General features: G+C 38.2%; 1 protein-coding gene across 3 annotated transcripts in view; it reads right to left on the bottom strand.

Annotated features, from left to right (window-relative positions):
* Nucleotides 1-26,622, bottom strand: part of BMPR2 (bone morphogenetic protein receptor type 2) — a 111,281-nt gene that overhangs the window by 51,845 nt on the left and 32,814 nt on the right. For 2 of the 3 annotated variants that reach the window (XM_075756359.1, XM_075756360.1), the window contains exons 2-3: nucleotides 3,636-3,809; nucleotides 2,147-2,326 (exon numbers count right to left, since the gene is read on the bottom strand). In XM_075756359.1, the coding sequence (XP_075612474.1) occupies nucleotides 2,147-2,326; nucleotides 3,636-3,809 (354 nt within the window). Of the gene's footprint in view, nucleotides 1-2,146; nucleotides 2,327-3,635; nucleotides 3,810-19,390; nucleotides 19,462-26,622 lie in introns of those variants that run through there. The other variant, XM_075756361.1, reaches the window with a different exon arrangement.

The following is a 26,622-nucleotide window of genomic DNA, read 5'->3' as shown; positions in this document are numbered from 1 at the left end:
TTAACTTACTTTTAGTGTTCTTGAATCATTTCTAGTCTAGCTACATTTTTCAATACACCACTGTTAAACGTCCTACAAAAAATTGCACCCAAAAAACCAAAACCTCAATGTTGAGGTGGCAAAACTAAATCTTACAGCACCAAAATGGGTTCTAGGAGGAGTCAAGAGTGCTGGGAAAGGGACTGCGGAGAGTCCGGTGCCTGGAATGCGGGTCAGTAATGTTGCAGGGGTCTGTGTGCCACAGCCTCCCTCTTTTTTCACCCATCCAGCTTCCTAGAACATCCTCTGCCTTCACAGTGCTCCGAGTGTACGGGATTTACACTGCCAGGAGCAGCCCCATCTCTGTTGGATGCAGCAGTAGTAGAGCTTTACAAATAAAACACCAGAGTGGCAAATGAGGCCATCCTTGCTGCTGGAACGGCCAATTTCCATCTCTTAACCTAGTCAAAGCAGACAGACAACTGTGCTAGGCAGCAACCTACTTTGCTTATGCTTATGCCTAAAGCCAAATTTGTGTATTATGAAAATGGAAGGTGACACAATAACACAAAACAGTTTGAGTCAGTAGAAATGTACGCTGCAGCACTCAATTACAGATGGGTGAATTAAGGACTGTGTTACAAATTTAATTCCCACACACATACTTTGCAGGTCAAGCTAGATCTCTCAGTATTAAAAATTCCAGTTAAAAACTATTTGAAGATCTTATCACCCAATAACTGAATTAATTCAGCTTGTAATTTCTACCCTTGGAGATGCACGAGCACAAGTCATTTTGTAGGAACTTTGTCTTCCTATTTTGGGGGGGTTGAAAGGAACAAGGAATTATCTTTACACTTTTTCTCTCTCCTGTCTAAATCTCCTGCACAGCACTAACTCCAGTCACATTTGGGGAGCTCAAATCAGATGACTATTGCCAGAGTCAAGTAGAGTCTGTTCTGCACTGCACAGTGCTGAGCTCAGACAGAGTCTAAACAGTGATTGTTTATTGGTTCTACAAATACCATTATCAGCCAAAAGGCACCATGTCTTATCAACTCTCTTGACCCATTTATACCATATGCACTTTCCTAGTAAAAGGTTGCTTTTTTCTTCCTAGCAGGCCAAACCCTCATTTTGACCAAAATTGCTTACAAAGACTCCATCCTACAGCTACTTTTGAAAGCATCAGTATCTTCCCTGCCTTAAGAGTTTAAGTTAATTCAAATAAAATCATACATAAACACAAACTATTCTTTTTGCATTCTATCGCTGTAAATACTATCCAATCAAAGACATCTTCATTTCACAAAACACTTTTCATTGATAAAGATCTCTTGACATACAGAACAAATTGTACCTCCATCTACATACCTGCCTCTATTAAATTTCTCTTCAACAGTTCTTAAAAAAGGCTACCCAAATGTTTAGATTAGGCCACTAACTCAGCTGCTTTACAGGTTCTTAATTCTTGCAACACAATGTAACAGTGTGACTGCTAGTCATGATTTTGCTTCTGTAATAGGACATTAAAGGGTCTGATCCCTTGATTTGGATCCATATGCTATGTTGATTTTTATAATAAATAACAGATAATTTAATCTGGAAGAACACTGCATTGCTCAAACTAATACTCTTTGAACGTTATGCCAAAGTTATTCTCTGCCAGAGATATGCAAAAGAAGGAAGTCTAATTTCAAAGCACTGTAAGACTGTTGGAGAGAATCTCAACAGCCTGATCAGTTCTACGGCTTAAAGCTATCTATGAACCATGACTGAATAGACAGGCCAGACTTTTCAAAGGTACCATAACACTAATGAACTTACTGGTCTGTTTTTAATAGAAGTCTGAATCCTCTTCAATATCCCCACAGGCTTCTGAAGTTGGGCACCCAAGATAAGAGACCATTTTGGAAAATGTAATCTGCATTCAGCAGATGCCTATACAAACAATTCTCTTATAAGTATTTAACTGATTCTTTGCAGAGCATTGTGAAATACATAAATGTGATAAACTTCATATGGAAAAGCTCTGTTCTGTTTGCCATTTCTGTTGCATGTAAAAAGAAAGGTCACAGGTTTCGCATTTGACAATATCATGAAAGAAGGATCCTTCTCTAAATGTTTTTAAACTACAAAATGACAGAGATGGAAACGTCTGACTTACTGTAAGGTGTTGTATCAGTAGGGTCAGGAGGTGGAAAATTTTCTGTGAAGTTGACATTACACAAGTCCGTACTACAGCAGCAGAAGCGATACGTTCCATTCTGAATCAAGGAAGGGGTGGTTGTAACTATACACTCCTCAAAGTGACACTCTTGTGGGTCTCCTATATGAGACCAGCAGCCTGTAAAAAGAGGCGAATTAAAGAATTCTTTTTAAAGGAGGCATAAAATTAATTCTGTTGCATGGACAATTAAACACACCTACAGAAATCAATACATTACCTAACTAAATGTTACAGAGGGGGGTGAAAACAGTTGTCATAATTTGCTTGTCTGACTTCACTACCACCTTTTAAGCCAAAAACTGAAGAATTTCTTTCAGAATTTACCACAGCCAAGGAGAAGAAATATGGGCAGCGATGAAGGCCAGTCTCAGAAGCATCCAGCTGTCAACCTCAATATGACAAAACCCAAATTCTTGAGCCTTCTAAGCAGAAGTATGCCATTCCCCATTTCTCTGATACCACACATAGCATTACCCCCCCTCTGGCCCACAGTCTAGATGAAATTGTGACCTAGTCCTCTCCTTAGAGCTAGGCCACAAGACTGCATCTACAGTGTGGTGCTTCTTGCATAATTTCCAAGAATTCTCTTTCCTCACTGTCAACATCACTGCATTCTTCTGCAGGATCACAACTTATTTCTTGGTTAATGCAGGCCCTCTTTCCCTGCAGCAACTGTTCCCCCCCAAGGATGGTCAATGGCAGTTAAATGTCGCTTATGCTCAAATGCCTGAAGGGAAAGAGGCAGTGTGGGGGTAGAGGTGAGTAGTCAGGCTGCTGCTTTCAGCAGATTACCAGATCAAACATAAAACAATAACAGTGAGTACACTGCACAGGATGTTTGTAAATACCAGTTTTCATTCAGCCTTATACTACATTAACTTGTATCCAGGTAACCAAGAGCAGAGTCCCTGAGAATGGTAACAAACACGTCTCCAGCAACTACAAGACCCTTCACCCCTTCCCTACCGTCACTCTCCCTGCAGATTAGCAGCGAATTGACAGCAATATGTGACAGTTTTGTGCTACAGCGGCAATTTCCTTTGTAAACAAATATCCAATCAATATGAATATATATTTTTACACAATGAGACATTTATTTTTAAATTTGTCATTACATCAATACATATACTGAGATACATTCAAGAAAGCCACCTTCCTCTGGACATTCGAAGTAACAAGCAATTTGAGTGTTTTTTCCTTCAACTGTGCATTGATCTCTTTGGTCTCCTTTAGAAGTCACTTATTTCAGACAAACTTTATATTCATATTTAAAATTGCTAAATGGGAAGTTTAAAATTATGCATTAGTACAATGCACAAACAAAATGTCTAGCTTTGCAGTGGTGCACCTTCGTATCAGCTGGCCAGATCACAAAAAAGTGAGAAGGGTAACAAAACTACTGCACTTCGACAGAAATGCTACATACCTTGTTTTACAAGATGTATGTCTCCTTCTCGTGTTTTTTCCCAAAGTCCATAACAGGTACTGCCTTTCATGCACAAAATTGTGCCATTCTCCTGGGAGATTCGGCTCTCACTGATTCCATGGTCCTGCTGATACGGGTCCTTAAATGCACACAGCCGCTCCTCACTCTGCGCAGCTTTAGACAAAGAAAGGAAAATTATTTTTGTCAGTGATTTTATGGATGAAATATTAACTTTGATAAAAGGATGATTAAGGTCTTCTGGAAACTTACATTCAAAACCATCCTGAATTATACCTATCCATTCTTTAAACTGTACTCCAACAGTCAGAAGTAGAAATTAGGTATATCCCAAAGTTACTTTCAAAAAGAGAACAAAAAAACCTCAACAGATGTTCCCAAACGAACGTGCAAATGTTTGAAGTTCTCAGGTGCAGAACAAAAATTTCATTGCATACTCTGTATCATCTGCATCATTTGTCCATTTGTCCTTAAGTTACGCAACTGTTAGCTGGTTTCTTCAGCAAATGCATGCTTTACTTAATTGTTTCCAGATCCTAAACCAAGATGTTCTTTTTCAGACTGCCATCCAACCCAGTGCCTACCTAATTCAGAGGGGTTTTTTCCACTCTCTTTCTATTGACTTCTCTCTTTTTTTCTACATATTACCAGCCATTGCACTGACATTTACTTCTTTTTGCTCAGCAACCTGAACTCTTTCACACAACTTCATTAATGACCACCAACAGAAATACTAACAGTAGAGTAAGCCCCATACGATTGACCAGCAGTTCTGGGAAACAGTCCTGTAAACAGGAGCAATACTGCCTCTAAAGTCTCCCTACGGAATGTCCAGCAGGAACATAATAAAACATACAAAGAGAGCACAAAAATAAATAACCATGATTACCTGAAAAATCTTTGGGGTGCTTTATTAAAACAAAACCAAAATCACCCACAAAAAGCATACTGATTTTTACAAGAATATTTAGTCAAACTTAAAAAAATTAAAATATTAAGAACTTACATGTTTTACCATGTAATTACTGCTTTTTGTTTATATCACCTCAATGAAAGGACTCAACAATGCTGATATGCCTCTGAGATCTTTTCTTTAGGAAGAGAAAAGTAAACACATTCAAACAATAAATTCTTTGGAAAGAAAGGTATCAAGTCCAAGATAAATAAATCCTACATTTGTAGCAAATATGATATTTAGAATATTTTCATTCTTCCCTTGAATTATTTTATAAAATGCATGGAAAGCTAGGTGTGTAATTACAAGGCACTTAATAAGTATTACTCAGCAGTACAGCCCAGCAAACATCCAATTGCAGTAAGACTTTGTACTATGTATCTCAACAACTAGATTTCATCCAGTTCTTTAACTCCCCTGAAAGCACCGGTAGTGAAAAGATGCAAGGTGGACTCAATTAGTCGTTTGAGAAAACAGATTTTGAACTTAAAGTAAAATTATAGCATACATAATTGTAAATTATTAAAGGTACCGTATATGTATAAAATATCTCCTCACTGAGGATTTATTTATTTGATCATTCTGCAGCACTGACCCCAAAGCAGCCATGTTTTAGCAAGGCAGACTTACTGCAAAAATGCTGTTTCATTGTGTCACCGGCGCAGATGACTGGGTAACAGAAAGACAAACCAAGAGACTCAGATATGTGTCTCACTTCTAAGGCCGTTACTATTCATTAAGGAGTCAAAATTCAAAATTCTCTTATGCTGAGACAACCATAAATAGCTGCACCATCCAAAAAAGCAGTCTGTCAGTGACTCCCAGTTTATTCTGTAGCAGCAGTAATTAAAATAGCACTACTTAGCTTATTTTTTTAGTGGTCTGGTAGGGCATGCACGATCAGTTGAGCTGCATGTCAGCTCAGTGGCAGTAAAACTCTCAGCTGAGGAGACAGGAACTTCTTAAGCCTCTGTAATTTAATCACTTGCAGCTTCACATACTCCAATAACCTGGCCAGCAGTCCGTGCTACTCAGGCACCTCTCTGCACACTGGTCAGTGTACAATTAACACTTTACATCTGGAACTAGAGTTCTGAAGTGATAAAGACATTTATTATAAAGCACTGCATCAACATTCAGAAACTCGGTTGCCTAAATTTCATATCTAATTTTTTTTCTTTCTAAATGAGTGAAGTTAGTCGAGTTACTGAGGACAAAAAGGTCACACATTAACAGCTAGCATATGCTGCCTCAAGCAGTACTTGCCAGTCGCACGTAGTCGTTTTATTCTCAGAACAGCTGAGTATGCCAGGCGTGAAGCATCTGTCCTGCGTTCTCTGCTCCATGACATGGGACTGCCAAGAAACAATGTATGAAAGGACAGTACTCCACTGCCATGAGAGAACCAGAGCTGACTAACTTTTTGAAAATCGAAAGGAGAAAAAATTATCACAGAACTATAATTTTCAAGAAAGAATGGAACAGAATTATAAGGCCTTGTGAAATATGACATATATGCTCCTAGGGACACTACGAAGGTTTTAAAATCAGTTGTGTGTGATAGCTGAGTGGAACTAAGGTCATCTGAGATGTTGGTTGTTTACAGAATGCTCAAATTGCTGTAAGATAAGCCCTTTCATAATTTGCCTTTATTGTGAAAAATAAATTTAAAATAACAGAATTTATAAAACTGCCACACAGATTTGGTTTCCTTATCAAAAACCTGTGGTTTTTAAAAACAAACAAACAAACGCACACACACACACCCCCCCCCCCCCAGTAATTCCAGGAACATTCACTTTCATAATACCTCAATAGGTTTAAAAAAAAAAACAACCAAAAACCAACAAACCACCAAAAACTTTTTAACCTCTGAACTAATGGAAGAAAAAGCAAAAAAAATCTTTTGTTCTTGCTTTTTATTCAGAAATATAATTACATGTATCATGCCTGTGCTCCAGAGACACAGCTTTAACTGCCTACTTTTCTGGTCTCTTCCCTTTTCTATAAATCTCTTAATATCAAGGTTGAGAGGCAAAAACATGCAGAAGATACTTGAAAAAATAAAAGTTGTTAACCATCATGCTAGATGCTGTCCAACCACACACTACAGAAAATAACAGTTGCTACCAAACACTTTTCTGATTTAAAAAAATGCGTTGCCCTAGAAGAATACCTGTAGAGGGGAGGAAGGGGCAAGCATGAGAAAGCACAACACCCACTGCTGGCAACCTGAGTGTCTATCTTCATCAGGTTTCTAGCAAACTAATAAAAATGCAAGCTAACGTGCCACAATTTAATGTCAGACGATCTCAGTGGGAAACTTTTCCAACAAAAAATAAAGGCTACTCACCCAACAACTAGAGTTTTCATGCTGATCACTGCACATTCCTGCTTCGATTATAATTTCGAGTAGTACAAGCCCTGTGGGAGTAGTACCCACTGCAATACTCTCCCGACCCCTGCCCCCTTCCCTGATGGCATGGAACATCTGGAGAACAGGGGACACATAACAAAAGCTACTTTATTTTTTCTCTATGGCTTCTGTAGGTTCATTGTTGAAGCTGTAATGCCGAAGAAAATTGGGTAGGGCATTCAGATGTCCAGAAACCGTCTTGAAGAACAACAGAATAGATGAGCCGCTTCAATTCTTTGCATGATTTTGGCACATTCCTGCTCTGGGAATTTGGCAGTAAGGTTTCCTTCTTCTGGCAGTAGAAACTAGTCAGCTATAAAACTTTTAGTATTGGAATACTTGTAAGTCAGGCCTTGAAAGCAACCTCCAGCCTAGATGAGTATACCTTAAACCTTCCCCAAAAGAAATGGAGATACTACTACAAAAACACACAGAAGTGCTGGGGTGCCTGTTCTAAACAAACTATTTCAACAGAAATCTTACCCTTCAAGGTAAAACACTGTTGCTCATTTGGATTTACACGTGTTCCTCCTGGATGACCTTTTATGTCAGTTTTCAGTCGTCATGGGAGCCAACAGCTATGGATGGTGCCTCCAGAGCAGAAGCACATCTACCCGTCCCTTGGGAGCTCAGCAATGTGAAAGGGCAGCCACTAACACTCTCTACAGCGGCTTAGCTGGAAACAATTCTGAAGCTGCTTCTTCCAAAACTCCATCCTTGGAGATATTTAAAAGCCATCTGGACATGGGCCTGGGCAACCAGCTCTAGGTGACCCTGCCTGAGCCGGGGGTTGGACAAGATGACCTCCAGAGCTCCCTTCCAACCTCAACTATTCTGTGATTCTTGCAGGACACAGGTCTCAAGGTACTTAGTGTGCAGTAACCAGACAGAAAAATTATATTCCTCAGCTAGGCTACCTGCTATTTTTTGTCTCCAAGGCAGGCAAAATGGTAGAGTAAGACTAGAACTACTGGATTCTCTTGTCTTCGGTTCAAATAGACCCAAACCCAAGGAAATACCTTAACGTTAAGATCTTCATTAAACAAGACCAATTCAAATAAACAACTAAACCTATGAAGACTGTGCGCCTTGAACTAATCCATTTGATATATCCAGTTCATTTGCTACCTATGTCAGAAAAATGAAGGGCAAAGCCCCTGCAGGCAGATGTGCTCACCAGATACTAAAGACCCACGAACAGTTCATTGTGCAGTGCTCCTTTCCTTACAGATTTCACAGACCCAAGATGCACCAGCAGCATATCCTCAGATCAGCAAAATGCAGAAGACATTTATAGATCAAGCTATACAGTACATTTGCCCAGACATGAAATGTCCCAGCATACAAACAAACCCAAGATCTAGCAGCAAAATAAGAGGCAGCACAGGTTTCACAGGACATGTGCTGCCTGGCTGAAGCCATCTTCCAGAGCCCTGCTCTTACTAAAGGAAATCATGTTGTTTCAACTCTTTTACAGGCCCTTTCAAGCTATCCATCTCATTACTCCTGCACAAGTTAAGCATCACAAAAATAACTGCAGTAAAATCATTCAAATTACTCTGGATGGCAGTTTCTCTATAAATGTGTAAGTCTATAATAACTCATTATTATATATGTCGAAAGCACAACAAACAAAAAAAACTGCCAGAGATACATGTATTCCCCCAAAGAGTATAAATCTACTGAATCAAATGAGCAACTTTTTTTGGGGGGGGTGGGGGTGGACTCTAGAGAGTTCACTGTACTTAAACACAATTATCTAATTAAATCAGTACATGACAAAAGTGTAATTTTAAAAATATAGAAATTATGACTATGAAAAGGAGAAAGTCACATTAAAGGCTACCTCCCAAACTGGAAAACATCCATTATTTCTTTCACAATATATAAGAAGTAAGAGAAGGACTTTCGATACTTTTATTATCTTTATAAGGTAAATTTCACAGTAAACCATATTTGTTCATCACATAGAACTCATACATTCAAGTCTTTTCTAATTCACCTTTAATGAAAGACTATGAGAGAAATTTTGAAACAAACAACTGGCAATTGAACGCTTACATGTCATGCCACTGAAAAGTTTGCTACTACTGACAAGTGTGGTAGCAACAGATAGGCTGACATTGAGAAGGACAAAAAGTATAACCTGAACAACAAAACGTGAAGGATTTATAATGAAATGCCTAATTTCCATTCCTCTTGAACTGGTGTACCAGACAAACTATGTCAAAATAATTCAATAAAAATAATAAACTCAAACTTCCATTCTCTCTCATCCAGCAGAGATTTCCAACAAAGACAAGAAGGGAAGGCACCATTCCCAGAAGTTCTACCAAGGGAAAAACCAGTGAGAGTGGGGCAAGCTCTTCATTTCCCTATCATAAACTAGAAAAAAAACAAAATGAGTTCTATTGCTCTCCAGTCCGTTTTGCACCTATGTTTATCTAAAAATACACTTTACTGTCCAGTTTTTAAAATATGCTTAAAACATGAGCAGCATTACAATTGAGTGCGGGTGCTTCAAGAAGTAATCTAAGAAACATCGAATGTTCTTAGCTTTCCTGCTTGGCTGCCATTACTGCTGCGTCTGATCACCACACGCACGTTAACAGACTTAACTTGAATCAGATTGTGAAACCTTATTGTCATATTCCAAAAGGAGAATGGGGAAAACAGACTACATTAAATTACTTTCCTGAAATCATAAAGGAATTTGGAATTGCCCGTAGTTTCCCAAGTCCATCCTGTGGCTCGCTCTTACTGCCGCAGTGCTTTGAGGGCATGGAGTTCATCCCCATGCCACTACACAGCCTCAAGAAAAAACACCTGGACTTCAGGAATTTCCTTTTGGAAAAATATGGCTCAGGTTTTGATATGATTACAATCTCAGCATTTATCAGTTCCACCATCAACAAAAAAAGCTGAAAAACCAAGTAATTATAGGAAAAATACTACATTGATGTTTTCAGTATTTTCTCCCTGTAACCATACTGCTATTTCCAACTGCTCAGAACAGAGAAAGCGACTCACACAAATATGTGAATTCTGGGGGTTAGTAGTGGTTCGCTACAAAAACACCCTGAGATATGTTTACTATCTGAATATTTGCCTTCTTTCCTCAATAAAGATATTTCTGGACAGCAAAGATCACAATAAAATTAGAAGTGCATCTAGTGTCTGTGTCAGAAATCTTGTGTGCTATGAATATACGATTCATCCATATTAGGATGAGTTTAAACAAACAAATATGCTGTTATTGCTTTTAATATACTAATTCTTTCGCGATCATTTTGTGTTCTAGGAAAACATAATTACCAAAACCAATTAGAACAGAAATACTAAAAGTTACAGGAATTCAACTGCAAATCCTTAGAACATGAGTCATGTTTTCATTAATAGCATAGGAAGTCAGTTCCATTAGTACTTAATCGACATTTCCTGACCTTACATCTATTCAATGCAGTACATGGAATTTGCATCAAGTGCAAAGGGAGGGGGGAAGGAAGGAAAAAAGGACTCAAATGTTACTCAAATGCTACAAAGAATTATTCTCCTCTATGTTCTAATTGTGAGGATTAAAAATAAATAAATAAACATTTGCCACTTTATAATGAATGCCGGGCAATATATTTTGCAGCACAACAGTCCCAAATAAAAGAATCTGAGATAACAGAAGACAAACTCGCACATAACCTACAAGAATAGACTTGCTAGCATCACAGGCCACGTATATAAGTGCCATGTTAGCAATTATGTCCAACTGCCTTCATGTCCACATAGGTGAAGACTTGAAAAAAGACAAAAAAATGAAAAAGGTTTCTGAGCATTTGTTTGCCTATAATGGGATTTCTTTAAATACGGGCCACCATACATTCAACTGGGAACCTCATTAGGCTGCAACAGATTTTTTTAAAGATTAAGGGGTTTTTTTTCTGTAACTTGTCCTTTGAATTAGTGAGATTTTCATCAGAACAGCCATAGACACAAAACCTGTTTTCTTTTGGCCCTGTCAGCTCTCTATGGAGTTCTTTTTACTTACACAATACAGGGAAACATCATCGCCCTCAAGGCAGGGTTATGAGCACGTGTCTTCATAATGAAAACTATTAAGAGGAAGGCGATTAAAGTAACATACATCAGGAGGCTCCTTTGAGTATATCCTTTCAACTACCGATAGCTGAATTCTGGCGTGATATACAGAGCAATAGAATCTTGAAGAAATCACTTAGCAAGCACTCTACTGCTGCTTTTTTCATCTTTTTCTCCTCAGAGGTTTTAATTACAAGTATTTCTAAATATGTATATACTTACATAAAAATATATTACAAGCAGATGTCTTTTGAAAGAAGTCATTCTTCTACAGACAGACCATCGTTAATACTAACTTAAGAGTGGGAGGGAAAAAGCTAAAATGCTGGTAATGTTCCATGTACTTACACTTCCAGTACTCTGCTTTGTAGTGAGTTTGACCAACTGCACAACAGAGCTCTGTGCTGACTGGTCAGGAAGAGAAATAAATTGCTGGCTTAAAGATTGGGCATGAGAGCACGAAGGTCTAAACCAACCTGAAATGGCCCGGGGACTTTTTGAGCAAGAGGTCAGGAGCAGCACAGTGCAAGACACAGCCAGGGAGGACTCAGTCGGACAGACAGCACAGCATATTGCTTTAAAGCAAACCTCTACGCTAGAAGTTCTCCAGGTGGGATCCACAAGCACAACTGCTAGATTAATATTTTAAAGACACGAATAAGAAAGAATGGAAATAAAGAGAATATAGTTGGAACTTACAGAAGGGAAGCAGGAAAGTAAAGAAAAATGCTTCAGAAATTTACATCTGTGGTTATAAGCTTTCCTCTCCTAACAAAAAGGGGAAATAAACATCACAATCATTAAAGCTCCTCCCATATTTTATAGGACATGTTATGTACTTCAACATATACTGCAAAATACATTTTGACAATAAACCCCTTACAGTTTATACTTAGTGTTAAACTCTGGAATAATCTGCTCACAGTACTGCATGTCCTTAGTCTTCATTGATGAAAATTGTTTTGGTTTTCTCTGCTTTTGCTGTGTAACATCACAGTTTCAAATGCTGGCAATTACACAGAGCTAAGCTTTGATTGAGAACTAGTGCCAAAACTAAAACAATTGCTAGTACTGATATCCATTTCAAAGTGATTAAGAGACTGCACATGCAGATGACTAAATCATTTATGTTTGTTACAAGACCCTTTTCTATCGAAACAGCGTGAGACTAGAAAATTCAAGTATCTTTTTTTTCTATACATGGATATATTTTAGCCTTTCCTTCTCCTCAATCTGACCTTTAGGCAAGCAAGTAAATTTGCAATCTCTTTTCTCTCCTTACTCCCTTTCTAACACAGTGTTGTCTGCTGATAAACACGACCAGCAGTGACAGAGACGCCAACCTTTTCTTGTTGTGTATTCTTCAACAGTACTAGGGTATGTTGGTGTTTCAGCTTCATTCTAAAGTACCAGTGGTCTGTTAGCACTAAACGAATAAACCAGAACTAGATCACATAGCAGCTGTGTTGTATCTCGCATGTTGTGCCTGCGGTTCACCCACCCAGGCACTGCTGTCTTGCACCACTGTGGTACACAGTCCGTGGCTTCCTCTCGGCCTCGTCTAGGGGGGCCCTCCTAGCACAGCCTCACTGCCACAGGGCCACCGACACACGCCTGCCTTGCTGCCCGCTAGTGGTATAGGCCTCTGCCCAGATTCACCCACCATACCAGGAACTTCATGAATTGGAATTAATGTAAATAGAGACTTACGGAGTGCCCAGAAAGTAAATAGTCAACTCCAATTCTTTAGTGAAGGTCTTGTTCTCCCTTCCCCCAAATTTACTCTCAAAGAAAGTGTTACCTTAGAAGAACCCAGCTTAAGTGAGAGGAGTCATGCAAGAGAGGAACAGGATGGCCAAGATTTATTGCTAGCAGCTGACAAATTATGTAGTCCCCAAACACAGCCAGATTTCATGCAAAAATACCTGAGCTTACTGCCCATAAACTGTGTTACTGTCTTATTTCCACAACTTCTAAATATTTTTGAGACCAACCAGACCACCTCACTGTGCAAACCTCATCCAAATCAGGCATTACCGCAGAATCATGATTTTATCCATCTAGTAAGAGCACAAGATACAGTGGCAAGAAAGCCACCAACACCTGTGCTCTGGCATAAAACCTGCTGGGACAGAATTAAAGAATTTCAAGCAAATTTGAACCAACAGGGTTAATACTGGTTTATGGTTTACATCAAGAGGCTGAGGCATTTTTCAGCTGATATGGGAAGAGATTCAAGCTGAATCTGTAATGAGGATATATCTCATTGACACAGCTAGGGTCAGAGAAGGACAAACTACAGAATTAAACCCAAGTGTCCTGAAGTCTCAACGAGAGCCCTAACAAGTTGACCTTTGACTACTTCTACTTTGGCCACTAACAGAGCTTCCCCCACATTACAGGATTTCCTCCAGAATGTATACATCTAAACCAGAAGAAGAATCTACCTCCCTCAATGATTCAGCATTTTCCTTAACTTTGTTTTATATCTGTATTCGGCTGGTATGCAGTTAGGACATTTGTTTTTATTGCATAAGCCTGCCTAGTTCAGTCAGTTCCTTCCATCTTTTTCCCTTATGCTAAATTACCATCGATTTTTAACAAGACAATTAAAATGTATGTAACAAACAGGTAGTGGAGAAGGTTATCAATCGGTCCAATATGAAATTTCTAAATATATCACCTGCTAGCAGTGAAAAAACCCACTCTGGTATGTTAAAAAACAGTAACATTATCTTAGTTCAATGATTACGCAGGACTGAGATTTTATCGCACATCTTTTCACTTAAACAGTTAAAGGCTTAGTAGCCAGAGATTACAGCAGGTTTGGGGGGTTTTTTAATGTAAAAGTAGTAAAATGTCATGGCATTTTAGCATTCACTTTGTTAGCTTTAAAATATTCATCTTTGCCATCAGACTCCAATTTATAGCCAGCTTATAGCCATTTCCAAAAACTTCACATTCCATATTAAAACAAAATCCAGTCAGCAAGCCCTATGTAGAAACGCAAGGGTCGAAGCATACTCAAACAGCCTTATGAAAAAGCTGTCAAGCTTAAATACTAGAAAGCAGAAGTAAATTAGCATAAAACTATTACGATTAAACCATTAAATACCATAGAAATGTCAAATCATGGAGTATGTTTAACAGTCACTTAAGGGAGAATCTAATTTAAACACATTAGTGGAGTACAAAGCATAAAAACATTTACTCTCGACTCCAAATGCTTGTTTTTTGCAGTAATCTTAGAGCTTCCACAATTTTAATAAAGTTGAAGATGATGATTTTCTGTGGGGGTTCACATGGCAGAAAGCATCTCTGTGGCTTCAAATCACATTGTCCGGTTTGCACCATCTTCTTGTCTCAAGATGAAACGATTGCTTGTTTTACCCCATGAGCAAACAGGAATTCTAGTCTTTACACATAGTTGAATCAGCTCAGAAATAATCTACTCATAGACTCATGATGTTGGGCAAAAGAAAATTATATATTTTCAACAAAAAGTATTTTGTAAGCCAGCTTCCACTTTATTTAAGTATCACTCCAACTCAAGCTAAAGGTCATTTAAGCCCAGATTTCTGGAAAAACATAGGGAAGGAAGTAGCTGGCTTTCACTGACTCAAAGGGATTTTAGACAGCCAACTTCTCCAGGTCTCCTGGAAAAATCCCAGCCTACATTTAATCTTCTGAAAGCATGAATATGTATATTACAGGATTTAAACAAACCTAGCATTTTTACAATTTATTTTTTAAAAATATTATTCACTTCCTAAACAACTATGCCTCCATTCAGAGAAAAATAAGTATGTTCATGTTACTGTTCAGCAGTTATGTCAGAACAGAAATCACCACAGCCTTAGTCACACATAATCTTTCCCAGTGGTCAGTGTCTATTCACAGAACTGAAAAAGCCTGAATTCTTTATCTTTGCCCTAGACTGGAGTTCAGGGATTTTTTTCCGGGTATGAGCGTCTGGCTTTTGTTTATCTGGGCTGTCAAAGTGAAGTATCTGCATGGAATAACACAGGAAACTCTGCAGCAAAAGCAACAGTAAAGCAAACTAATGATGTGGTATTTCTCCCCCAAACGCAGATGTAACAAATTTCCCAGAGCAAAATCGATTACTTTAGATTCCCTTGGATCAAAGTCTGTTACTGGATATTCCCCTAACACGTGTAAAATATTCCCTCTTCTAGCAAGCAGGGATGCCATTTCTACTGCGTATATTACTAAAACATTTTCTTGAAAACTTTTCAGAAGCTTAAATTTGGAGAAAGATAGTACCCGTACAGCCTGTCTCTAACAGTATATTACAAACATTCTTCCTATAAACATTTTTAGGAAGCTTACACGACCGGCAATACGCTGAAATATTTGAAAACTGGCAGACATTCTGTGATCCGAAGCTACAAGGAAATTAAGTTCCAAAATTGTAATCATATTTTGCCCTCAGCAATACACATTGTATTATCTTTTGACTGACTACAGAAGCATAATCTATTTGGCTCTGAAATCCTAAACTCTGAAAAAAATGACAAGAGGAGCAAAAGGCAGAAACTAGCTTCCACCCTGACACGCTCTATGACAGTATCAAGCCTCACCTTTTCAGAATTCCTCAAATAATACATTTTTAAGTTCAAAAACATCTCAAGTCTTTATCTTCAAGGCATTTAATGGTATGCCACAGAATATCCCACAAACCATCATCATCTTGAGTCAAGAGCATGGTCACCATGACAGCTCCCGAGGTACCTCCATCTAGCCAGTGCAAGGTGAAAGCCAAATCATGCAGAGGACTGAGTATTATCAAGGAATAGTAAGAGATTGTGAGCTGCTGCAGGAACTCGGGACCTACTTCAAACACTCCTATTCTGTGTTCCTTAACTGAGAGAAGGTATGGAAAGAATTGTGAGCCAGAAGTATTTATGGATGTTTGTTGAACTGGGCAAAACCAGAAGATACTGACTTTTGCTTCTGCTAGACTTCAAGGTTATCAGCCCATTGAACAGAGGTCACTGTTCATATATTTCTTGGTGTTACAGCGCTTAACTTGTTAGAAATTTATGGGCACAGCACTGAAGTATTTAAAATCTATTCATACATTTTCTTTGTGCATTTATTCTTTCCCATTTAAATCTTTGTTGTACCAACAACAACTTCATCAGCTAAGGCGGCGATATAAGCCAGCTTTGGCAAACTTTGCATAGTGAGAAAAATCAGTGTCTAGTCAAGACAAGCTCTTCATTAACTTCTGGTTTCTAAACTTATGCAGTTAAAAAGGGTATGGTTGGTACATGCAGACAAGCCCACATTGCTGAACACACTTTTGTTTCACAGACTGGATTTCATGTACTGAAGTACAGTACATCACACCAAGGAAACACGCTTCTGGGGGCAAAGAAACAAACAAACAAAAATTTTAAACAGTAGAAGATTGTTTTTAATGATCTTTGCTGATGCTAATGACAGGAAACATGGAAAAGGGCACTCCCAAAAATACAGACACTCAAAGACAAGTCTGTAATCAACTTGCTTAACATTTTACATTACATACCTGAAGATGATGACTACAGTTATGCTCAAAAGACCATTTTAACTCCTTACCCTATATACACACCCCAGGTAGCATGGGTTAAAACATCTCACAAGACACAATGGGTAGTGTGAGCAGAATGCATCAGGTTCTTTGGGTCACTAGCGAGCCTAGCCCACAACCAGCTGTTCCAGGGTGAGCACAGAGGCAGATGTGTGGGGGCTTCCCCATGCACACTGTAGCCCTACCACAGACACAGATACGATAAGCACTGCAGTCCATGATTTTGAGAGTTCACACTTCTGAACCAGACATGCTGCAAGGGCAGGAAATAAGCACAAATAGCATCTTGGCATTTGGGACTAATAAGGAAGGAAGGAAGACAAATCTCATCTAACAAAAGGAAAAAATTTAGATGCTTCACAATGGCAGAATTTACCAGTAAAGCAAGTTTTTCCTCTACATTTTCACCTTTTTTGAAAGACTTTAGTCTTTTAAAAACACAAAGTGGTACACACATTTATTAGAGGGACACCGCACAAATATTAGTTAGTTGGTTTAGGTGTCTCTAGAAAAAAAACAACCTATTACCAAGCATTATGTCAGCCACTACTGAGAATGTTATCATTTATGAACTGAATAAAGTAAGATTTTCTCTTTAATTTGAACTAGAAACATTAGAAAGCAATCTAACTTGCCATACACATTTAAATAGCAACTTTAAAGAAATTCAGATCAGGTTTATTAATTCATGTACTTATTTTCTAGCAAAATTTTGGGATCTAATTTATGAAAGTTAAAGTATAAGATGGAAAAACACTCATGTTTGCACATGCATTATTGAAGTTATGTTTATCAAAAATACTATATGTTGTATGGAATACTGGATATTTTAAGTAAGCCATATATACATACAAAGTAGGTTTCCCATTCTTTTTAATAGATTTGTATAATGGAAATCCTATTTGCAATCTCTCTCTAAATAAGAGATCCTGATCCGAGCCTGAATTACTTGACATGGTGATAAGCCAGATAAGAACAATTTCTGGTGATTAAAATACAAATCCTTCCAATGTTAAATGAATTTAAGTCCAATTTTTTTGCCAAACAGTTTTAGAACAGACATGTCTTTTTTTTTTTTTAACATAAACACAGCTATCTAAAAAGGGAAAAACCCAGAAGCACAGTGAAAATACACAACTCATAACATGAATATGTGTTTTAAAGTCTTAAGGCAAGATATAATTTATTCTACAATATTCACTAAACATGTTTACAGGATCAGACAGGTTTTTAGAATCTCTGAGACTAACTAATACTGCAATCAAAGGATTAGCAAACCAGCTGCCTATGTGCCATTACAGCTGATTATCATAGACTGTAGACAGCTAGCTTACTTGGAAAGTGCTTTCAGGAATACTCCATTGTTGCCAAACAGAGGGATATAGCAGGATAACGTGGTATCAGCTCACACTTTAATTTATTATACATAAAAAATGGAATTTAGGGAATATAGATTTCACGTGGCTTTAGAAAATCTTAAGTTATAAACTACATTTACTGTAAAACCTGACAAAACGAAGAAGAGAATTACAGAACACTGCCACTCAAAACTAAGGATGCTGTGCAATGAAGGCTTGACTTTTCAATCTTCTCCCCAAATCTTACTAAAAACTAAACTGATGCCAAAATTCATGTCTTATCAGATGCTAGGATAAAATCATGGGAAGAGAAAAATGAACAATTTAAAGGTCAATTAAGTTACAGGTTTATCTTCAAAACATTTTCAAATACCTTTTCAGTTCATGTGTAGAAAAATTTGCAAAATACAAACTTGCAATAGCCCTCAATAAAAGAAGTATCTTTGTTATTAAAGAGTGATCAAATAGTTTGTTATGCCTAAACACTTTCCTCCTTAAGGCTATGAGAAATAATTACTGTTCTGACTGGAGACTGAGGTACTACCAAACAGGAAAGCAGGAGAACCCAGCATTTCACAAAATACTGAAGTGTTTACAGCACTGCTTACCAAAAAACAGTGTTCTTTCAGCATCTTTATGAGTTGCACTACTGGTAATGGGAGAGCATTTGCATCACTCCAACTTGATACAACTACAAAGGAAATTCAAGATTTAGACATGGAAGGAAATTAAAGTAATGATTCATTCATCTAGTAAAACCACTCCATTGAGATGACACTGAAGCAAACCCAAGACTAGTAACCAACTGAGTTCATCCCTCTGGTAGTTGGTGAAAAGTAATTTTAGCAGACAAGAGTAGAGCTCTATCTTGTTATCAGAAGCATGGACGTGGCTGCATATGGTTTGCTTTGACTAACACTAGTATGGTCTATGTCATTCAAAATTATATTTTGAATCCTGTACAGGGAGAAAAACAAGATTATCTTAATCACAGTTTCTGGCTATTGATATGGCCTCTGTATCTCAGAGAAGGAAGTCAAAGTCAGAATTTCACAGCCAGTCAAGAGAGGACCAACTGCCTAGGCATAACTTCAGAAGTATAAACATGCACCAGTTATTCAAAGCATGGTTTTCCAGAAAGCTTTTACATTAGACAGATTATTCCTCCCCCACTTGCTGCTTCTCTAGTTTGTCTTCTTCCCCTCACCTTCTGGGGATTTAAAGGTCTTTGAACATCCTCTGTAGGACATGAAACAACTGTCATTCACAGTTTTCAAATGCTCTGTCTGAATGAGGCATAGTAGTTAAAGAAAAGCAGCTTACTGTAGTTTTATCCTCAGCTTGTTTACAACGTAGTTACTCTCCAAATCTCGCTTGCTGACTATTCTGTAATACTGAAAGGTAAACCTCTCAGGTTTGCAAGCTTTATTCACCCTTACATAAAAGCTCTTGAAATCCTCCTCCCTTATCCATCCACTCAAGTAAAGATTGCTAAGAGGGGCTACACACAAGTTCATTCACACCTTCTTTGGCTTCTTTATTTTTAAAAACTCTATTTTCCATTACATCTTGTTTTTTTCTAAATCATAGTTGCATGTCACCAAGGATGATGAGGATGAGAAAAGAGGAAATACTTTGATTGATGTGGGTTTTAATGTTACCCAGTCACTGTATTATTCAGGGACCGGAAAACAGTAACAGTCACTGTATTATTCAGGGACCAGAAAACAGTAATAGAAATTAAAGTGAAGAAGCTCCCAACAACAGAATCAGTTGGATTTCACAGAGGAGAAAAAGCAGCTCATGCTCAGCTTCATTAATCCTTTCCCCCTCCCCCCCCCCTCTAATTAGTATGACATAAGTGCTCTCTGAAAACACTGGACCATAAGGATGTATGACACGAGTGTCAATGAAAAATTGGAAGTAAAATAATGAAAATGTTGGCAGATACATAAGTCTCTTCTCTGTAAAGAGGAGAACATAACACAAAACAAGAAAACAAAAATCCAGGCCAGGTTATCTTTTGTAGAGTAATAGCAAAGGAAAATGAAGAAAGTACAACAGAGGAAATGTGCAACTGATTCAGTGACAGCAAGCCAGTGATCGCCAGTTATGGAGGGAAAGGAGCATTCTACGGACGAAAAACGAGGAATTTAATTCAAGCACGACTAAGCTTTCTCTACCCAATGCATGAGTACATAAACTACAGAAGTAAGTCTTTCAGCAGAAAGCCACCATTCCCTTCAACTGAAGCTCTTACAATTCAACACAAAGCCAAATAAGGAAGCAATGAAAAAATGTAAATAAATTCCTAACTAAAAAGAGTTGGTTTCTCTATATGAAAATCAAGTTTGAGGGTATTTTCAACATTACAGAGGAATGTTAACAAGACATGACAGTTTGCAGGCTTCACAAAATTACTATCTTGAAACTGAAAAATACAGACAATGCAAGTACAATGAAACTTGGCACTCTCTGAAGACACTGAATAGAGTTTTCTCATGAAATACCATCACTGTAATAGCAGCATTTGGACTTTAAAAGCTACTGAAACAGTGAATGCAGAATCTGTCCCACAACATTTAAAGTCATAAGTAGTTTTTCCCAGCACAGAGTTCATTGGTACATTCCCTTCCATTTCCCTTTCACACCGCTCAAGCAGTAAGGTTCTCTAGCTGACTTGCTATTTTTCCCCTTAACTTCATTGTACTTCCCATCTTTCCTTTCAAAGTCCTAGGGCATTCAGTCTCTCACTAACTTTTTTTTCATTCTGTTCATCATTTCCTTGCTGCTCCCCCTACGATACTTTGATAGCAGATGCCAGTTTCTCCCACAAGGGTCAACACACCTTTACTAGGTCACACTCTATACATACAGCATGGTACCTACAAGCAGCTGCCAAGTCAGAAAGTCACTCTCTTCTTTTCAGCATGTGCCGAAATTCATTTCTATCACAATGTATGTCCACAATGAAGAAAGGAGTTCCCCTTTTTCTAACCATTAAAAAAGTATCAACAAACCCCCCCATACTAACACATGTATTAAGCTGACACACTATGCGGCTCCATTGTGACTATCTTTGGCATTCTTCAGCCTGTGACCTGACCTCCACACTTTGGCATTTTTTGCCCTGAGTCATTATACTGTGTCTTTATTCTGAGTATAAATAAACTGGGACAGGAACCAACTCACGCTTTCATCCAAGGATGTATCAAAAATATTAAAATAAGAAAGATCAAAACTGTCCTAGTTATTGTCATGTTGCCTATTACTACAAAGCACTTTACAAAGTCCCTGTTCAGGGGAAGTAATTCACTCTCTCATTTGATGGGATAACACTTGTATAACTCCAGAATTAGGAGGACAGAAGGCAAGGACATTCTAGAAAGCTCTCAGGGCTACAGTACACAGAGCCCCACTGTGGAAGACCCTGCTGGTGACCCCAGTGAGCCTGCTAGCCAAACCCACAAACAGAACAGTAAGAGCTCGAGCCTATACGCATTCACCAACGATGGGCACAGCACTGCAGTAAGAATGACGGCAGTGGAGATCTCTCCCATATCGGTTTGTTCCTACTCGCACAAAAATTTGGCAGTCTTCTCCTTAACCAGGTCTGCTCTATAACCCAGAGACACCAGATGGTAAGAGAGCAAAAGCTCTTTTTTTAGGCTCTGTCCTTCTCTCCCACCTGTCATAAAACACTGCTCACTTGCTATTTTCTACCAAATTTGACAGAAAAATGAAGACTTTATAGATACTAATTTCTTAAGAGTTCAGTGAAAGCATGCTGGGTAGAGGCAAGAGACACCAGAACCCCTCCAACTAAAAGGAAAGGTGCTTATTAGACATGAGAGATTTTACAGCTGAAAGAAAGATTACTTAAAAGCGTGTCTCCTATTTAATACCAGCACAGCAGCTCTCAGAGGAGCTCTGGCAAGCAGGATGCTTCCAATTCTGCCAGAGCTCGTCCCATCACCAGATCTAATCCGCAATTCTCACTTCTTCAACTGTTCAGTATACACACGTAACCATTTGCACTTTACTTAAATTTTCCTAAAGTTGTTAAATTCCAGTCAAGTGCCAAATAGCAGTCAGAGATGATGTCAGGGTAGAAGCTGAGAAACACTGCAGAGGTGTCTCTGCTCCTCTTCAGCACAGCGGGACTGGCCTCCCAACCAAGACCAGTTGCAACGGAACAGGGGAGAAAATGGAAGAAGTGTCACACGCAATGTCTTGCTGTGTTTTAATCTAAAATCAGACATAAGCTCCTCACAGCAGTGTCTGTTCATAAAGCATTACAAACAATTGAATCCTAAGGGATCTATGCATGCACAGCCCCATCACCTTCTGCTGAAGCATACACTAATCCTATGCTGGCACAAGCAGTACCTTAAAAGAATCAAGAATTTTGTCTATTAAAAAACAATAATTACTCTTGGCAGTAGAATGAACAGAACATTCTTTTCATTTTATACAGTTTTCTTGATATGTGTAAATTGATTGAAAAGATTCCACACAAGCCACCATTTAAAGCTAAATAATTCTGAGGTTGTCAATTTTTATTTTCTTAAGCTTTACTTTTTATATGTGTTCAGAGAAAATAAGTACTGAAAAACATCACTGCAAGCATCACTATAGCAACTGCAGCTCTTGAAGCTTCCTTGATGCAACACAGATTCCAGATGGAACAAAATGCCATGTCTATCTTGCATTTTATAAGGTGCCTCTCTTTGCTACAAAGCCTCCAAAGACTAGCAGGGACATCTGCTGCAGAATTTGGTCGTGCAAAGACCACAGACTCGGATAAATTCACCTATTTTTGCAGTTCTGAAAACAAATAAAACAATCAATATCATGACATCTGCACCCAAATGCCTGTGCGAAATGTCACTAGAACAAGAAAAGAATTACACAAGGTATTTATCCAAGTCCCTTTACAACCCAAGGGTTGACCTCATTAAAGTCAGTGGCAGTTTTGCCACGTAATTCAGCACAGCCAGAATTCCACCCTTCACGGGAGATTTCTCTGGTAGTCCAGCTCTGTGACTCACCACACTGCATCCAGAGTATTTCGTAACGTTTCACTATACCTGCTGCCTATCAACTCTGCCTAACTACCTGGATGCAGTTTGTAGAAATGGCTGTGTATTCTTAAAGAAATATTTTAGAAAATAATAATAGTATTTAAAAAAAAGAAAAAGAAAAAAAAAGAGAAAAAAAAGTACTATCAAGATTGTAAACTAATCCGGGGCTGTTTTACGTCTAGGAAAAGACGACGACTGGGGTAAAGGCACCATTGGCTTATATTTTTTATACAGCCATCCAGGGATGAATGACAGATCATTGTGAATTTTGTTCAATGGTTCCACTGTTCTGCATGAAATTCAGCATTATGGAAGCAAGACCAACCAAAAGATGGTTTCAGGTGCCACTATGAACTATAACTGCCATTATAATATTCAAGTAAAAAATAACACTCCATCAAAATGCATCAGTTCTCCATTGTATTTCCATTGCCAAAAATACATGGAAGAAAAAAACCTGAAAATTCCTAATAGATTCTCTGGCTTGGCCTCTACTCTGAGAAATAATCAAGATGACATTCATCCAGCCCTTGTCTAATTCCTTTCTGAGTTTGCAGAAGGCATCCCTCAGTTCCCAGGTGAACTTCTGATATTTATTGCACCTTCCTTTTTGCACCTTCCTGGACTGAATCGAGTGGCAGGGGTATGGTGCAAGAGGAGCAATTTACCATTGCTCACGGCAGGCACAGATGCCAGCATTTACAGGATTCTTGCAAGCTTTGATTTCCAAATAGCTATATGGTTATGTACTACTAACATCATTGTGCCCTGAAGATTCAGCCCTTTGTCCTCCAGTTCACATACATGAAAAGTACCACCAATACATCAAAGAATAATCTGTCTAGTTCTTATCACAAGTTTCTGCTACAGCTGACAGATGGCTCGGTTCTTACAAGTGGAAGAAAAGCCATTTCCTAGCTGACCCCAAATACTTGGGCTTAATTGGTACACCTCTCAAAGAATTCAAGAATAGTAAAATGGGGGCAGTATGAATTCTCTCTCTGAAAAGAAAATAAATAATGGAGGGAAACATACAGGTCAAGTAATTAATTAGTATTGTCCAGGCCATATTTGAAAGATACTAGATAGAGTGCACATCCGTATTTCCCTTCTAGAGCCCTGAGCCTTAACATTCAAAATAACCTCAGCTGCCAATTAACTGCAGTCCCTATAAAGCCCACCTATTGCAATGAGGAATCTGACAGTCACTAGTGGGGAAAGTGCAATGAAAAGGTTTAAGTTGCCATTGTCATTTGACAAATGTTTAAGAAGTAACTTTAATTCTTTTTCTTGAATAATAATTTTTCATTTTTAAATATCCTAAGTGGAGGAGTGCCTGTAAATTCTGATGGATGTCCTATGATATGAAGTTCAAGAGTATCAGTATCTAAACTGCAAGCAATTAAAAAGAGACTAGCATCAACAGCAATCACAACTGGAAACATTTCTTAAATTGTTGTCTAAATTATTCAGTCAAATATCTAAACAAAAATTATTTTCTAAATGATATACATGGAGCTTTAGTTACTAAATGCAAATCCAGACACGCTAATTTGATTACACATTTCTGGCATGCCATCAAGGTACAGAAAAATGCCACATGTGCTTGTCTGCCTAACTTCAACTAGCGATGATTCAGATCATAATTATTCAGAATCTTTAATTTTTTTTTTTTTTTTTTTTTTTTTTTTTTTTTTTTTTGGTGATCTGAGTAAGTTCAAGGAAATCACTTCTCACTTGTGGATATTTTGTGAAAAAAGCAAAACTTTAATGAAATTACTTCTAACTATCTGAGCTACTTTTATATAAAAAGATGGCATGCAGGACCTCCAGCTGTAGAGTTCCCAGGTCACAAAAAATGGCTCTAAGGACCTGCAGCAGGATTTAGATTATGTCAAGGAAAGCTACAACCTTCTAAACTATCAAACAGATATTTTTAGATAGATGTGAAAGATATATGTCATTTTCAAGCTTAGGAAAAAAGAAAGTTAACAACAAAAGCTTCCATGATGACTTTTAATTTTATTTTGTATTTCTAGCATTACTAAATAAGCAAGCTGCAGTGGTCAGTGATACTTTGCCTACATACTATTATCAACATCTGTTGAATATCTGTAGTATTAACATACTAAATATTCAAAGCAACTTACCTTTTTAGACTGGAGGGAAAATCTGAGGTTTTCAGCTTGGTCAGCCATATTTCCAATTTTTAGCTTTTGACTATGTTATTTTAAATAGCTGCAGAACTACCATTTCTTGTAAAAGAAATCTGCAGAGAGTAATAGCCATCAGTACGTGCCCCCCTCTCTGAGGCTAACAGCCCCTAAAATTAAACCAATATTCTACAAGAAATTGTAACCAACTCCCTCTAGCTCAAGTATCAGCTATATGTTGATGTACAGCTGACTACTCATTGTTCATCCCTCTCTACTCTTCTTTCTCCCCATATTCCTAAGACTTACTAGCAAAAGACAGTTCCATTGTACTGACTCAACATCAGTTTGTGCAATCCTTACAGTAATTCTAAATCCCTTTGAAAAAGCAAACAAGAAGCACATTTTCTTTCAGACAACACAGACAATTTATCTGCATTGTAAAAGAAATGTTGTTTTAAAAGCTAATTGTAACCACTCAGCAGTATTGTCGCTTGTACTGCCCGGCTCCCAGAAAATGATTAACAGCATAGTATGGGACAGGCTGCTTCCCTCCTTCATAGCCAACCCAGCTAACTAAGGATGTGTACAGTTTTCAGACAATATAGGACTATTCAGATCCCCATTCTGGCCCGATTCTTTATGTCCCTATTAACTGATCTGCAGCTGTACAAACAGCAGTGTTTCACCAGCATACAGCCTCCTTCACTACAATTTATCTCATTCAACAGCACTTCCATGAGCTTAAATAAGCCCCACATCTGAAAAACAGTAACAAATACCATCAAGACATACTCCTGGCTATACAAAAAGATAACTGCAGGTCTCAAACAGCAAACTGCATGACAGTCTGTCTACCGCATCTCCACAAAGGGGTTTTGCTGAAATCGCAAGTCATGGGAACTCTGAGGGGCCATGTGTTGGTTTTATGAATATTCTGACTCATTATCAGGTTCTGTTCTCAAAACAGAAAACAGCACTGTATAAATTTTGCCATATACCCAGTACAGCCATCAACAAAAGCCACCATTTATTTCTCCAGGTAGAAAAGGTTTCCCCAGCTGTGCTAAGAATGCCATCATTTTCCCAGATAAACTATTACACTGATGAGAAGACTGTAATTTCTAAAGAAAAGTCTGGAAAAGACTTGTTTTTGCAAATTTACAAAACAAGTCAGCTAACACAAGCAAATAGTACCTCTCTCACAGCTGACAGCCCTGGCTGGCAGCAGGTTGTAACTCATTTTCATGCTTCCCCCTACAATCTTTTGGGGTACTTTAGGGTAAAAGAGACAAGAGAAAAACAGAAGAGACTGATT

This window comes from Balearica regulorum, chromosome 6, assembly GCF_011004875.1.
Source record: "Balearica regulorum gibbericeps isolate bBalReg1 chromosome 6, bBalReg1.pri, whole genome shotgun sequence".
Taxonomy (NCBI): Eukaryota; Metazoa; Chordata; class Aves; order Gruiformes; family Gruidae; genus Balearica; species Balearica regulorum.
This window is presented reverse-complemented; position numbering and strand designations above follow the sequence as displayed.